The sequence below is a fragment of the Spermophilus citellus genome (assembly GCF_964194105.1).
Source record: "Spermophilus citellus genome assembly, chromosome: 15".
NCBI classification, from domain to species: domain Eukaryota; kingdom Metazoa; phylum Chordata; class Mammalia; order Rodentia; family Sciuridae; genus Spermophilus; species Spermophilus citellus.
In genome coordinates this window covers 91,004,475-91,019,554 of record NC_138195.1, presented here as the reverse complement: position 1 = coordinate 91,019,554, position 15,080 = coordinate 91,004,475, and the positions used below count along the sequence as shown (strand labels likewise).

Below are 15,080 nucleotides of genomic sequence, written 5' to 3'. Positions count from 1 at the left end.
TGGGTCTTGAATGTGAGACTGAGGTAGCAGCTAGATGTCATTGAAAGACTGAAGCCAGAGGGCGGCACAGACTATCCATCAGCCTGGAAGCTCCCTTCAGAGGAGCTGGAAGCATCTTCCTAGACCTCAGTGCTGTCATGGAGGCCAGCAAGCAGCTGCTGGGAGGGTCTCCGGCAGATGTAGTAGGGGGCAGCCAGATGCCATGCTGTTGTCCATTTGGGGGCTAAAATAGGGACACACCCCATCCCCAGCTCATGGTGCCTCAGCCGTCTCCCAAATCACAGCCTCCACACATGCCAGTTCATAGCCTTGAGTTTTCCTGACCTGTGAATAGAAATGGGGTGGGATGCACCTCTTGAGGAGGGATAGGGAATGTTCCCCAAATGCTGAGCCTTCAGCTCACGCTGCATGTCTCTAGATAGTTGGCTTAGTGTCTGACAACCCAAGTGCCCTCTTGCCCCACAAGCCTCGCTGGGGATCTGATAGCTAAATTGAGGCGGAAGTTGCTAGGTGCTTTAAGAACCTCATCAGTTCCTAAGCCCCTCCTTTGGCCTGGTGTGGTCTCTGGCAAGGCTGGGACCCCCACAGCAGCTCTCCTTCCAGGACCCCCTTGCTGGGGCCATTTCTTTGGATGTGTGCCCTTGTCTTCCCATTTCTAAAGGCCCTGTGAGCCCTCTTAGTATACCAAGGCCACCCTCTTGGCTTCAGCCCTGCTTTCCTGACCGTAGGTAGCTACTGCCATCTTCCTGGATCCCACACACAAACTGTCATCGTCTCTATAGCCTTCCAGCATACTAGCGGGGACAGAGGAAGGCACAGTTGTGGGCTGCCCAGTCACTGGTGCAGCCACCTGTGAGGGACCAAAGGACTGAGCCTGGGAGTATCCACAGCAGTCCACAAAGCCCCACTCACGCTGCCGATCAGAGGAGGCTGCACACATTCACAACAAACTGAAGGAAAAGGCAACTACTGGTAGCATGCTCTAAATTATAAAAAGGAAAAAAAAATTTAAACAAGAGGCCCAAGCACTTGGCTTCTTTGCTATAAGGACTAGTTTTGATAATTAGGTCTTTCATCAGAAAATCTCACAGAAAAAGTAGAAGCTGGTGAATCCGTGGGTGTTCGTGAATGTATGAAAAACAAAACTGAGAACTAACACCCAGCCCCCTTCTGTTTTAAATGGGGACTTGGCGCTTGGGCTGCTTTTCCACCAGCTCCTAGACAGAGCCACAGCCTCAGATCAAAATATGCAGGAGTCAGGAGGGTGGCTAAGGATGGCCATCATGGGTGAAGGAGACATTATCCTGTTGAACATGGACTCCCACCAACCACACAATGGGGTCACTAACCCCGCGTTTTAAGTGTGGCCAAGAGAGGGTTCTTCTGGCACAGGTGCTACACTTCCCAGTACCTTGGCACAGTCCTGCTCCTCTACCCCAGTCACTGTGTCCACATGGTAATGTGAATAGGTTATGGCTTGCTAGATTATGTCCCACTGATCACATGCAGCTGTCCATCTTGATCAGAATGACTTTATGAAACTTTTGCCTCCAAACCACGGCCGTGTCCCAGTTAGATGGAGCTGTAGCAAGAGGGAGACTTCTACCAGCAAGTTGTCCCTCAAACACCGGCTTCCTGTTTGAAAATGTAGGTCTTCCCTTGCTTTTTCCCTGCCTGCATATTTGAAAAACGTGTTTTAAATAAATTTTATCACTCTAAGCCCTAAGCATCCCTCATCCCATTTTATTTTCAAACTGAAAACTGTTCTGGGAAGCAGAAGCTGTGTTGAGGGGTCTACAGGTTTGTCAAATCATGGCCACCAGGGAGCAGGGGATACTCTCTTGCCTGTTATGTGACAGTCTCAGACTCCATGCTGGAGCTAGACATGAGGCTCTGCTGCGGGACAGGGCCAGGCCTGGCAGACACACACCCTGCCTCAGAGTGAGTTCAGCCAATTTGTAGGCTCAAGGTGGACAGTAATGGTCAGTTTTGACCCTTGTACTCCAAAGGCAATTAGTCTGGAGAACAAATGTTCCCTGAAAGATATTGAGAGCAATAAAGTAATGATGATAATGAGAAGCCTGCTGTGCCAATAAGTGGAGAGGTAAACAGAAATAGGAGACCTTTAGTGATGGGTGGGTCCTTAGAACATTTAATTGGATATAGATTTGAAAATGTCCTTTAAAAAATTCCTGCTGTGTGGCAAATATAAGCAACAAGCACTATGGACTTGACCAAGGACACCCATCCCCACTTTGACCCCATTGGCCTCTGGGGCATAATGCTGGCTCAGATACCACTATGTCTTGGGTGCAGTCCTCTTGTCATCAGCTGCTAGTAAGGATGGTGACCTCAGGCATAAGAAGTAATGAGCAGCAGGTTGGGCAGCACAGGGCAGCACACAGTGCCCCCAGGAGATCTCACTCACCTGGACCTTCTATTTCTGCACAGGTCGCACGGGGCAGGCGGTTGCTGTTCGAGCCAAGGCCTTTGGATTCAGCGTCATATTTTATGACCCCTACTTGCAGGATGGGATCGAGCGGTCCCTGGGCGTGCAGAGGGTCTACACCCTACAGGACTTGCTGTATCAGAGCGACTGTGTCTCCTTGCACTGCAATCTCAATGAACATAACCACCACCTCATCAATGACTTTACTATAAAGCAGGTAATTTCAAAACAGACATCCTCAGACCCTGGACACTTCTGTCCAAAGGTAGGGGCACCTGCCTTGGGCAAAGAGGGAATGGGAAATGATTCTTGGACACACTGGTGAACCCACAAATAGTAGTCCCTGGGACAAATCCATGCTTGGGGTGGCGGGAACATAGGGTGGCCTAGAGCTAGCCCAGGGCCCAGCTGGTCCCCCGCCACTCTTCAGGCAGGTGAGTAACCACACATCCAACCTCCTGTCAGTATCAACAGAAACTGACCCCGGGCCCTCATCTATCACCAAGACCTCCCATTCCCATCCTTTAACTGCAGCTCTTATTAAACCCCGATTCTAGAACCTGCAGCAGCAGCGGCAGCAGTATGTAACTAGCTTCTCTTTGCTCCCACAGATGAGGCAAGGGGCATTCCTTGTTAATGCAGCCCGCGGTGGCCTGGTGGACGAGAAGGCCTTGGCGCAGGCCCTTAAGGAGGGCAGGATACGAGGGGCAGCCCTTGATGTGCATGAATCGGAGCCCTTTAGGTGGGTGTGTGTCCAGCCTGACTCTAACGTCCTGCCAGGAGTGTGCAGGACCCAGAACTGACCCTCTACACTTTAAATCTGAGGCACTTTACTAGGCAAAATTTTTTGGGTAGGACATTCTGCAGATGAAGATTACGGTCTTTCTTCTGAAGACTGCGATGTTCTTGTTTGCTTGTGAAAGAGCCAAAAGATCCCCCAAAGGTCATCAGAGAAGGGAGAGTCGAACACAATATGGTGGTTTGGAGCTGTAGACAGCATATTCCTTCTGGTTAGTGGAAGGCAACCCTGAATAGAATTGGCCTTTCTTTTTCTGTCTGATCCTCCTGTTCTAACATTCCCTCAATGAAATACAGCACAGAACACACCCACTCCACAGAGTCCCCCAGCTGGTCCATGTGGCCCCGAGTTCCCAGCTGACAAGTAGTACAGTCACCAGGTCTTAACTTTTCCCATTTACTGAGTGCCTTTGCATTTGTCTAGCTTTGCTCAGGGTCCTTTGAAAGATGCACCAAATCTCATCTGTACCCCCCACACGGCCTGGTATAGTGAACAAGCATCACTTGAGATGAGAGAGGCAGCTGCCACAGAGATCCGCCGAGCAATCACAGGTGAGCCCTCCGTACTTCCAAGCCAGCTGCAGCCCAGCTGGTGGAAAGGAGAAAACGGCCACAAAGCTGAGCTCCCCAAGGGCTACAGAATGAGTTTTTATAGTCAATAAATTGAATTGTGTATGAATTGGGCTCAAATTCTGAAGTAAATTTCAGAGGAAATCCCTTCCCTCTAGCCTCAGCCACTGTACTTGTTACAAACTGCAGAGGGCGACCCCCAGAGATGGGCGGGAGGTTCATCCAGCTGAAGGCTCTCTGCACCATAAGCCTCCAAGTAATATTGAACTCACTGTGACTGCACTCTTTGCACATGAATGATTAATTTTAACCCTCTTATCTCCAGGTCGCATCCCAGAAAGCTTAAGAAACTGTGTCAACAAGGAATTCTTTGTCACATCAGCTCCTTGGTCAGTAATAGACCAGCAAGCAATTCATCCTGAGCTCAATGGTGCCACATACAGGTGAGAAGAGAAACTGAATTTGTCTTGAACTACTAGCATTGTGCTCTTGGGGACAAAAGGAGGCAAGAAAAGCCCAAACTTGCAGTGATTTTGGTAATAAAGAAAAATCAGCCTTTTATTGGGAATTGTGTACATTATCCTCACTTTTGATGCCAAATCCCATAGAATAAACACAACTTGAAGGAAACGGTCACTCAAACTGGTATGACCACCATGCCAGGAATCTCTCCTTCTCCTGAAGCCACTGTAAAATCTGTTTCTAGAAGAACAAACTGTCAAGGGGAAAGGCCTGTTTATTCTTGTAAAAGAATGTGAAAATCAACTAGGGACAATAGCCTTTTCTACACACAATCAATAATAAGTAGAATATATGCAATTTGAACTAGGTGCATGGCTGTAATCCCAGTGACTTGGGACACTGAGGTAGTATCACAAGTTTAAGGTCAGCTTCAGTAACTTTCAAAAATGGCCAGTGATATAGCAAGTCAAGTGTCCCTGGGTCATATCCCCAGAAAGGGGGTGGGGGGAAAATGCACGCAGTTTGAATAATCAGTGTGACTACTGGGGGTGGACAGAAGAGAGCAGTAATGTCCTGTCTTCTGTCCCCTTCCCCACCCTGGGTTTCAGCAAAATGAAACACCACAGGAAGAGCTGCAGCCTTGCTCTAACCTGGGACCTCCCACCCTTGGCAGCACTTGCATTTATGGCCAAGGTGGTCAGGAGCCTCCCGGGCCTTTACTCAATAACAGTCAGTAGCCCCTCCTCTGAAAGTCTCTCCAGACATTGCTGCTTGTAGCTACTTCCAGGTCACATGGCTCTGCCTCATAAGCACTTTGAAGTGTCACGTCACCGCTTATGCCCATCTCTGAACCAGAATCAAATTCACTCCTGTTGGTGGCTCACCCTCAAAGGCTCTGAACATTACATATGTGCTCTAAAGGTCAAGAGCTGCCAAAGAACCCAACAATCAAGGCCCTGGAGACCCTAGGGATTCCTTAGCAGTTTAACTGTGGCAACCAGGGCCTACAGGGCCTGGCAGCTTGGTGAGGGACACTCATTCTGAAGCACCTATATATCCCCTTTAAATGTATTGTCACCTTGTGCCTAAGAACTGTGTGTCCTGCCTGCAATGTAACGTGAGCCCATATCTCGGCATGCATAAAATGGCAGGAGTTGAGCTAACAGCAGGTTACCAGTTTGCTGCTGTTGTCCCAGTTCACAAGAGCAGCAACTTGAGAGTATGTGCCACTAATAAAATGACCAGTGGCTTCCAAACCACAAATTTCTCAGTTTTGGAGGCTGTCAGGACAAGGTGCCAGCCAGCAAGCTTGGGTTCTGGTGAGAGTTACCAGCTTCTCTCCATGTCCACATAAGGGAGCTGACTGGGGTACTTATCTGACTCACGAGAAGTCTTCCCAAAGGTTCTAAATCCTAGTACCACCACCTTGGGGATTAGAATTTGAACAGAAGGCTTGGGAAAAGAAACACTCAGTCAATATTAACAGCCACACTTGCTTTTTCCGATAGTACTTCACAATCTGTTGGCAAATCACAAAATCAACCCAACTAGAGAACACTTTCCTAAGTCAGCCAGAAAATTCAGAGCCTGCATAGGTATCACAACATGGATAGGTATTTGCCCATACTTATAAGCCACAAAACTAAAGGTCTAATGTTGTGATTATTCCCCCCAATCCACCCCTAAGGGTAGAGGACAACAAATTTCCTGTAATACCTGAAGGGCCAAGAGCTTTTTAGGCACTCTGCTCACTCAAGGCCCCTTTTCCATGTGCTCCTTAGGTATCCGCCGGGCATAGTAGGCGTGGCTCCGGGAGGACTTCCTGCAGCCATGGAAGGGATCATCCCTGGAGGCATCCCGGTGACTCACAACCTCCCCACGGTGGCACACCCTTCCCAAGCTCCCTCTCCCAACCAGCCTACAAAACATGGGGACAATCGAGAGCACCCCAACGAGCAATAGCAGAGAATGCTGAAAGGTAATCATTCAGATAAACTTGGGACCAAGAGACAGTGAAAATGGATGAACTAAAAGAGAAGGAATTTGACAGTCTTTTTAACTGACCCTGGACATATGCATCGTTGGTGTTGCAGTGTTAAAAGCTACAAGAGCTAGAAAACTGAAGATGTCGTCTGCTTCCGGAAGCGCTGAAAGAATAGGACGTTGATTTATTAACGACCAACTTCTGTTATTGTGTGTTAAGTTTTCCATCTGTGCATCAAATCACAAAGAATAAATAGAGCTTTTTCCTTTATCAGTTCCTTGGGCACAGCAGGTCCTGAGCACCTTGCTCTAGAATGTTGCATCAAGAGTTCCAAACATCAAAATAAAAAAATATTAAGAGGAAATCCCCATCTTATGACTCTAGTCCCTTTGGTCTACAGGGGCTTGTTACCTCTTTTTGCTAATAGGAAGACAAAATTGCTACAAAATGGGGAAAAAACTGTTTGCCTGTGTTAGACACCTGCACGCATAGGATTGAAGACAGTACAGGCTCCTGTACAGAAGTGTCTCCCTCACAGCTGAACTGCATACCGAGCAGGCAAGTTGGTTGTAAGTTCAGTTGTACCCTCTGATGATGCAAAAAAGAAAAAAAAAGAAAAAAGAAAAAAGTATTAAGTTTCACAAGCTGTTTGTACTCAAATATATTTTCTCAGTTTCAGATCCTCAGCTATTTTATTGAGTGGAAAGTCTTGAACTGCTAAGGGTTCAAGAATAATGTTGCATTTCCTTATGTCTCAGGAAACACTTTTTATGGTAACTTGTCAGATTGTCTATGAACAAACCCACTTTTTTAGACATTGATAAATTCTTTTCTTCACGTGATATTTTATACAAGAACACTTCAGATGTGTTATTAGATGTGACTGATTTTAACAAATCCTATTAGATTTGTATCAACTAGTTACATGTTCTATTCATAGTCTTTTGTGAATCATTGCCTTTTTGTTTAAAAAGATGGCCTATTTTGAGCCTTTGTATAGGTACATTCCTGTTTTTGTGACAAAAGAAAAACTTTAACCTGTCCCAAAAGGAAAAATGGCTATCAGAAGTATGTTTTGTTTTAGTGTGAGTTACCGTTACTGTACTTGTTTATTGTAAAAGGTGAACATTTAGCGTTCAGTGCAGTTTTCAATAAAAAGTAATTAAAATTTCTGCTAAGCTCTGAAATTCAAGTACATCTCACCAATGTAAAAGTTCTCTACTTGAGATGTTTAGAGGTAACTGCATTGTTCGCCAATTCCCAACTCTTTGTTACTCCAAGGTTCTACCTACCTATTCCATTACCAGATTCAAATGCTGACAATTACCTCATGTGCTACAGCATTTACCCAATAGAGCAAGACCTCACACAAGCCCATCACTGTTAAATCATCTAACCCTTCAAGATGCAACACTGCACCAGAACGAAGTCAATTCCAGAAAAAAGCTGTTGAAGAAATTCGGTCTTAATCGACCCAAAACTAGAACTGGCTCACGCATGCCAATGACAATAAGAACTGATTTACAAAGAAATATTACTCTGAGAACCATATAGTTCGTTTAAGGGATCTTTCTTTTTAAATAGTAATATGAAGGCCCACAATTCCAAGGTCAAACTCCCTCTGAGCTTTTTCTTATCCTTCTCTTCTGGTTAGAAAACTGTTTGCTGTGCTCTGCTCAAACGCTAGGTAAGCGCTCTACCACTGAACCATAAAGTCACAACCCAAAACATCCTGTGGTAAGGCATCACCCTCCCTGGCCTTCTCTTATCACTCTGGTAGGTGGCAACCCCATCCCTACTCTGCTGTGAAACTACCTTAAACTCCCATGGGAGACAGCTTCCCAAAACAATAGGTCAAATAACTGTCTTTATAACCACTTACCAAACAGATGTTGAAATGCACAAAAAGACCCCAACCATTTGTGCACAAGTTATTTTACCTTCACATGTTCAGAATGGGATGGGATGAGACTAAGAGTCAAATAGAAAAAAGGCAGGTGAATCCGTGGTGTGCCTGGGTTTTGTTTAATTAGATTTCAGTTGCTCAGACAGTTCTTTGGAAATTATTATATAATTGAATCCAAAGAAGAACAAGAATAGAAGACACCATACTGATTTTACCCTAGAAAAAAAACCATAAAGTTAAGTCCACACAATTCAGGCATTACATTTATGTCTGTTACCCAGCCATATATAATCTTTGCCACTCTATCTCAGGAAAATTATGGCTGTTGAATAGTTCAAGAGCTTAATATAGCATTTGGCCTTTAACAGCCAACCAGTCTGTTGTGAAAACCACTTAAAGCCCCTTTTCCTGTCTGAAACCTAGAAAATGGAACCAGATATAATGCTTTCCCACAGGGAAGAATGTTGTACCCATCAAACTAATCATAAATAAATAGAGAACTCTGGGGAAAGGACACCTAGCAGCTCAACAATGAGTGCAATGCAGACCCCAGAGACCAGATGCTTTCCTAATGCCTCTCTTAGGCACTCTGCCTTCCCAAGTGAGGTGGCCAAACAACTAGAACAGGATCTGTGACCCCTGAAGGATCCTCCTTATCCATGAAGAACAGTTAACTACAGATGCTATTCTAAGCACTCAGAATGATGGCCCCTGCTTCTAAAAACTTGATTACAAAGGAAAAGGGAAACCACAATTTGTAAGACAGTAACCACTTGGGACAGTACATTCACCATTATTGTAATATACCAAAATTCATTGATATGGAATCATACTGCAAACATGACTCTTCCTCGCAGGTTTTAGCATGCAGCAAAAATGATCCCATCCTGGGAACACTTTACTGAGTGTTTGGAGAGGAGAAAGAACCAAAGACATGACAGGTCATGGGTATTTTTCTGTTTTTAGTATTCCAGCATCAAATTTGAAGATGTGCACATTTCAATACCATCTAAACAGGAAGCAAATATTAAAAGGTTCTCACAGCCTTTTCATCAAAGGAAAGTTAAAATGTGTCTATGTTATTTGCTTCTTTGCAAATTCCTTGTCATATCAATAGTTACAAAGTGCTTGTCAGGAAACTAAGTCTGGTGTTCCTGAGATCCGAAATTTTTACCCAGTACTGAATGAATGTATACCTGAAGTGGTCAAATAATACTTTTCATAGAAAGTTTTTCTACATAATAATTTAACTTATTAAATAATAAGAATGGCCACAATTAACCAACATGCAAGAGTTCTTGGACTTAAAGAGAATTCATACAATGCACTTACCACCTTATTGCATTTTTTAAAATCTTTATTCTGCACTGAATAGTATTCCCAATCAGTCTAAGCAAAGGCACGGCCTCCTAACAGCATTTGCTTAGAGCAAAGGTGATAACAGGAGATGGGAAGAATCCAAAGGTTCTCTGCATGGCAATTTAGGAGTAGAACAATGTGGATGGAGCTGAAGGGAACAAATTTGACACAATCTACTCAGTGAGAAGTGAGCCTGCTCCCTTCCCTTCCCAACTGCTGCCCAGAGTCTGGGGCAAGAACATTCACTTCAGGGCATTCTTCCAGACAAGTCCACAAGTATCTAAATGCTCAAAGGAGCAAATCATAAAACCTAAAAATGACAAATTTGAAACTAAAAACTCTCCAAGGAAGCTATGAAGTTCACTCAAAGATTATTAGCTTTTCTTGTAGTTTGTTCCTAAAAGGTTTGATTTTATTGGGCACAACAGGAACTAAATTAATAAAATATAAGCTTATTTATTTTTATGTTTTGCTGTGGACAATTTGTACAAAGTTTTCAGATCTCAGACTAAATGTAAAATGGATCTTTTAAGGTGAAAATAGAATGCCAGGTTCTAATGAAGAGAACATCTCAAAGGAATAAGAGTGGTCTGCCATGTGCTTTTTTGTAAGTGCCCATGCTGGAAAAAAGTTTTCTCAATATGAAGATGCTGGTACAACTTTTCCTATTACACAATTTCTTACACAACCACATGCATTACAATTATAGACAGATTTACAATTTGAAAGAAAAAAGTTCTGTCTTAATAAAATTAGTTTTTATACAAACTGTAGTTCAACCAGTTCTCTTTCCTCATGCAGCAGATGCATTAATTATCTCCACTGGGTGTGGATCAGAAAAATACTTCTGAGCAGATCCTGCCAGATTTGGTTCATTTCATGCTATACACTCTGCTTGGAGCACCAAGCTAACTTGGGGGTCATCACAGATTCTGATGCCTTGGTCTTCTGCTCCATAAGTTTTTCTTCATTCATCTTCATCATCTTCATCTTCCTCTCCATCAGATAGGGATGTACAAGGCCGGATCTGCCGGTAGCGGTCAAGCCATTTTTCTACCATCTGTGTGACCAGGGGGTGATTCCGCCGGCGAGAGCTTTTCTGCATAGCTACCAGAACTCCCCCTTCAGTCACACAGCAGTCCAGCCACTCCCTGAGCAGTTTTTCTTGCTGTTCCTCATTACCTAGCTTTTAGAGGAATGTGAAGAAAAGGGGAAAATACAACATCAGAGATTTGACAGCAACCTACAGCTGGTAAGACAATTAGGCCAAAGCAACAAACTTTTAACATGTTTTCAACCTCATAAAACTAAGTCTTAATTAAATTTAACATATGTCAGTGGGGAAATAATCAGAAAAGGCCAGAGGGAAAAACATCCCAAAAGATCATTTGTTTCACAGGATAGCAAAAGGCAAACAAATCACCAAAAAAGTCACAGCTTCAAACACCTAACAAGGTAAGTTTACTTAGTAAATTATGAACAGGTTTAAATTACAGACTGTGGTCTTTCTTGTATTTAATTTTTTCCCTTCAATGTTGTGATTATGAACATTCTATGATCATTACTAGTTCACTGAATAAAAGACCAATAATTTCACAAGAATACGAGTTTTCTGAGAGAGTGTTCTTTTGTACTTTCTCACCACCTCCCCTGCTCGATTTACATGTGCTTGTTTGTGCCTGTATCCATAAGGCATTGTGCCCCAGGCAACTAGCCTTGGCTAATCAGTGTTCCTCTTCTGGGCACACTGGCTGCTGGCTTCCCATCTCACCCTTATCACCTCACCTTGTCACCTATCCTCTCTTTCCTCCTTACCTTCTTCCCCTTAATGTAACTGGCCCTGCGATTCTTAGAATTCTATTCCTCCAAACTGGAAGATTCACTTCACCCATGACCCTATTAACTCACAAATCCCTCAGTCTTGCTTTTTCAAATTCCTTGCTATGCTCCCACAAAGGAGTTTTGAAATGATAATTTCAACGTCTGACCAACTAGTATTTACAGAAAGCTGCAATCATTACAACCACATTCAGAAATGTATCTAGCAGTACAGATAAAACCACACCTGAAAGGCACCAGAGACTGGATTCTGCTACTAAGCTTACTACTTGTGTTAACAGAAGAAACATGCTGCTTACCTCCTGTGCAGAAAGAAAATGCACATGGAGCAGCTTTCTTTCACTGTCAACCAGAGGCAAAAACGTGATGGTGACATCATCATCGGTGTTCAAGTTAGCACCAGCACCTCGGTTGCCATAGCCATCGTTTTCCATGGCAACCAAAGCAGAGAAGTGGCCCCTTGTGTACCCCAGAGCAATAGGACTTTTCCAACAAAAACTCTGTTCCCACAACAAAGGCAGATAGACTCCTGGGAAAAGGCAAAAGAAAATCACAATGGTGAATACCTCTCATTTCCCATGGCCACTGTTATTGCTGGTAGCCAAGAGTCACTCTGACCACCTCCCCCATAAATGACTGCTTAAGGATATGGTGCAAATTACATCATCATAGTAAAAAAAAAAAAAAAAACTTCTGAAATGCTCTAGAATAATGGCTTACCTTGAAACCGAGTATATCCTAAAGTTTCTCCCCGGAAACTCTTATAATATTTTACTCCATAAACTATAATTGGTCGTCTAAGAATATGGGCAAGGACAAAAATGTGTGTCTGTTCCAAACTTGCTCCAGGCTGTACAGAACAACAAAAAAAGGCATTTTTTCTTTAAAACATTACCAATCCTGGAAAAGTGATATATAAAAAGCAACACTATCTTCACAGTATGACTTTCAGTCCATTTTTTAAGAAAAACAATATTGGCAAGTCAAAGCAAAAAAAACCTTAATAAACATAGGTATTATTCACTACCCACTCACAAACCTAATAAATGAGGATACACATTTTAAGAAGTCCCTTTACTATCCAGGCTCACAACTCCTTCAATCTTGGGAAACAGACTCAAACAGCAAGGGAGCTTCCTGTGATCACATCCTGATTAACTGTGAAAGGACTAACTTACAACAAGAAAACAGTGAGCTTTATGTCATAAATCATTAAATGGAAGTAACACCTAACTTAAATTGTCATATCCAATAGGTTTATCTTCCAGAGTTAGTGATGCTGACAACACATGGCCAATTTACATGTTAGATGTTAATTGGTCACTGTGAGCCCTCAAATGGCCCAACGTCCGAATGAACTATTATGCATGTATCTTGACTTTGTGGTTTATTATGCTGAATATACCTCACAAAATAAAAATAAAATTAGCATGAAACCAAGAGTTTAATAAGTGTGTCAGGCTATGGACACACCACACTGAACCAACCAATCTCATCTATTAAAGAATGTGCAAGTAAAATTATCAGGAAAAGTTCACTCCTGCATCAATTAGAAGTCAGTCCTGCCAGTGGCAATTAATTCAGAATAAGCCAGACTGCACCTTTTCCTTTGCCTATATCTATCTCCTGGGTACAGCCTCACCACTGGGGAGCATTCTGAAGAATGTACACTTCCTTCCTCAGGGCCTGACAGCTCAGCTCCACCGTGTAAGCACCTGTCATTGGTTAAGGGATCCTGGTAAGGTCTCACCTAACCTATAGGTAAGTAAAATAGGCATATGGAAAGCAACCTCAAGAACAGGGTGCTCGAGATCACTGCACAACTTTTCGTTTTGACTTGATATAACATCTGTTACTCAAAATTCTGCAGTGGGGACTTCCTATGCTCATGTATTTAATAGCAGTCACGCCTAAAACCCAAGTTGACTGGTGCCAAGTCAAGCACTTTTCCTTGTACCACATTATCCCAATATGGTTTGCCCAAGCAAATCAGGAACTTTGACTACATGGCTTACCTTTCTCATAGACAAGCCTTGCTTACCTGACTAGCAAGAGAGAGGATAAATGCCCAGTCTTCTTGCCACTGTTCTTCTCTTAAGGAAAAATGTAAACCAAAGCTCTGAGAATACCAGGATTCCCAATCTTTCCAGCGTGTATAAAACCTACACAGTTAAAACAAGAAACCTTCTATAAACTCTACCTTTAAATATTTCTTTAATGTAATCTTAAGGCAATTCATAGACCAATTTTACATTATTTGCAATATCTTTTTCAAATTAAAAATGCTCCCATTCTGTTAGCAGACATCTTTTAAAATATCTTCAGCCAAAATTTGATCTGCCACCCACCAAATTTTCACCAAACACGAGTGAAGAGAACAATTACTTTCAATTTTCTATTACCAGTTTACAAGTTAAAAAAAAAGACAATCATCATCTGAGCCTATACACAAAGAAGTCACATTTGTCCACTGTTATATCACTACTTTTGTAAACAGGAAATATCCCATATTTATAAAAATATCAAGATCAGTGCCGTGAGATTTCTTTCTATAAAATCAAATCTGATGATCACTTAATTAAAAAAAAAAATCAACAAAACTAAAAAACAATTCCTTCTTTATACTATCTAGCCTTTTAAATATCTCAACCTAGTCAATTAGTGGGTCACTGGCAGACTATATTACTACTAATAAAAAAAAGTATGCTTTTTCTTTATATCAAGTATAAAATTAACAAAAACCAGAAACAATTATGCTCAAAATGTTGGTTTAGTCTTACAAAATAAGTTAGTCAAAACCTCTAAAGTGAAATAGCCATTTAAGTATGTTCAGGGCTGGGGTTGTGGCTCAGTGGTAGTGCTTACTAGCATGTGTGAGGCACTGGGTTCAATTCTCAGCACCACATTAAAAAAATGAATAAAATAAAGATACAGAGCAAAAAATGTGTTTAAAACATGTTCATCTTTAATGCACTGTTTGAATTCTAAACCGATTTTCAAGCTTAGGTCATTGTTTTTTGGAGTGGTAGAAATTAAACCCAGAAACTTGCACACTTTAAGCACTCTACTAGTGAGCCACATCCCCAGCTCCTTAAAAATTTTTTAAAGGGCTGGGGATGTGGCTCAAGCCGTAGCGCGCTCGCCTGGCATGCGTGCGGCCCGGGTTCGATCCTCAGCACCACATACCAACAAAGATGTTGTGTCCGCCGAGAACTAAAAAATAAATATTAAAAATTCTCTCTCTCTCTCTCTCTCTCTCTCCTCTCTCACTCTCTCTTTAAAAAAAAAATTTTTTTAAAGACATTTTAGTCTTACTTTTAATATTTTCATGCAACTGTATCTATCCACATGATAGCACAGGTACTAACTACAAGTATTTGGAAAGAGCACAGTTACATGCATTATTTATTTGTTTACTTCCAACCAGCATTTCTGGCAGTTTACCCTGAAAAATGTCACAACTCCAAGCTGAAGATAATTCTACCAAATAACAAAATAGTAATCATTCTAAAAGACTTGTACTAAACTTTTATTTATATTAATTACCCCCAAACATTCCTCTGAGAAACTGTACTGACATGTCAATGAAAGGCAAGTACAATGTTGTACATTCAGTCTTGAGAACTCAAGTCAGCTCAAATCATGGATATCCAACAGAACTTCACAGATAAAAAGGGCACCTAGGCAAACAGCGGCTTAAGAAGCGCCCATAT

The 15,080-nt window shown here is 42.4% G+C and overlaps 2 protein-coding genes across 22 annotated transcripts in view; one reads left to right on the top strand and one right to left on the bottom strand.

Annotated features, from left to right (window-relative positions):
* The window catches only part of CTBP2 (C-terminal binding protein 2), a 133,266-nt gene extending 124,836 nt beyond the window's left edge, over positions 1-8,430 (top strand). For all 17 annotated transcript variants that reach the window (XM_081267422.1, XM_081267419.1, XM_081267428.1 and 14 more), the window contains 5 exons: positions 2,452-2,666; positions 3,061-3,191; positions 3,672-3,799; positions 4,143-4,260; positions 6,061-8,430. In XM_081267422.1, coding sequence (XP_081123548.1) covers positions 2,452-2,666; positions 3,061-3,191; positions 3,672-3,799; positions 4,143-4,260; positions 6,061-6,241 — 773 coding nt within the window. In that variant the 3' untranslated portion in view covers positions 6,242-8,430. The remainder of the gene's footprint in view (positions 1-2,451; positions 2,667-3,060; positions 3,192-3,671; positions 3,800-4,142; positions 4,261-6,060) is intronic.
* Positions 8,431-10,284: 1,854 nt separating this feature from the next.
* ZRANB1 (zinc finger RANBP2-type containing 1) overlaps positions 10,285-15,080 on the bottom strand; it is a 50,990-nt gene continuing 46,194 nt past the window's right edge. For all 5 annotated transcript variants that reach the window (XM_081267432.1, XM_081267429.1, XM_081267431.1 and 2 more), the window contains 4 exons: positions 13,409-13,529; positions 12,088-12,217; positions 11,667-11,896; positions 10,285-10,714 (listed from right to left, as the gene is read on the bottom strand). In XM_081267432.1, the coding sequence (XP_081123558.1) occupies positions 10,496-10,714; positions 11,667-11,896; positions 12,088-12,217; positions 13,409-13,529 (700 nt within the window). In that variant the 3' untranslated portion in view covers positions 10,285-10,495. The remainder of the gene's footprint in view (positions 10,715-11,666; positions 11,897-12,087; positions 12,218-13,408; positions 13,530-15,080) is intronic.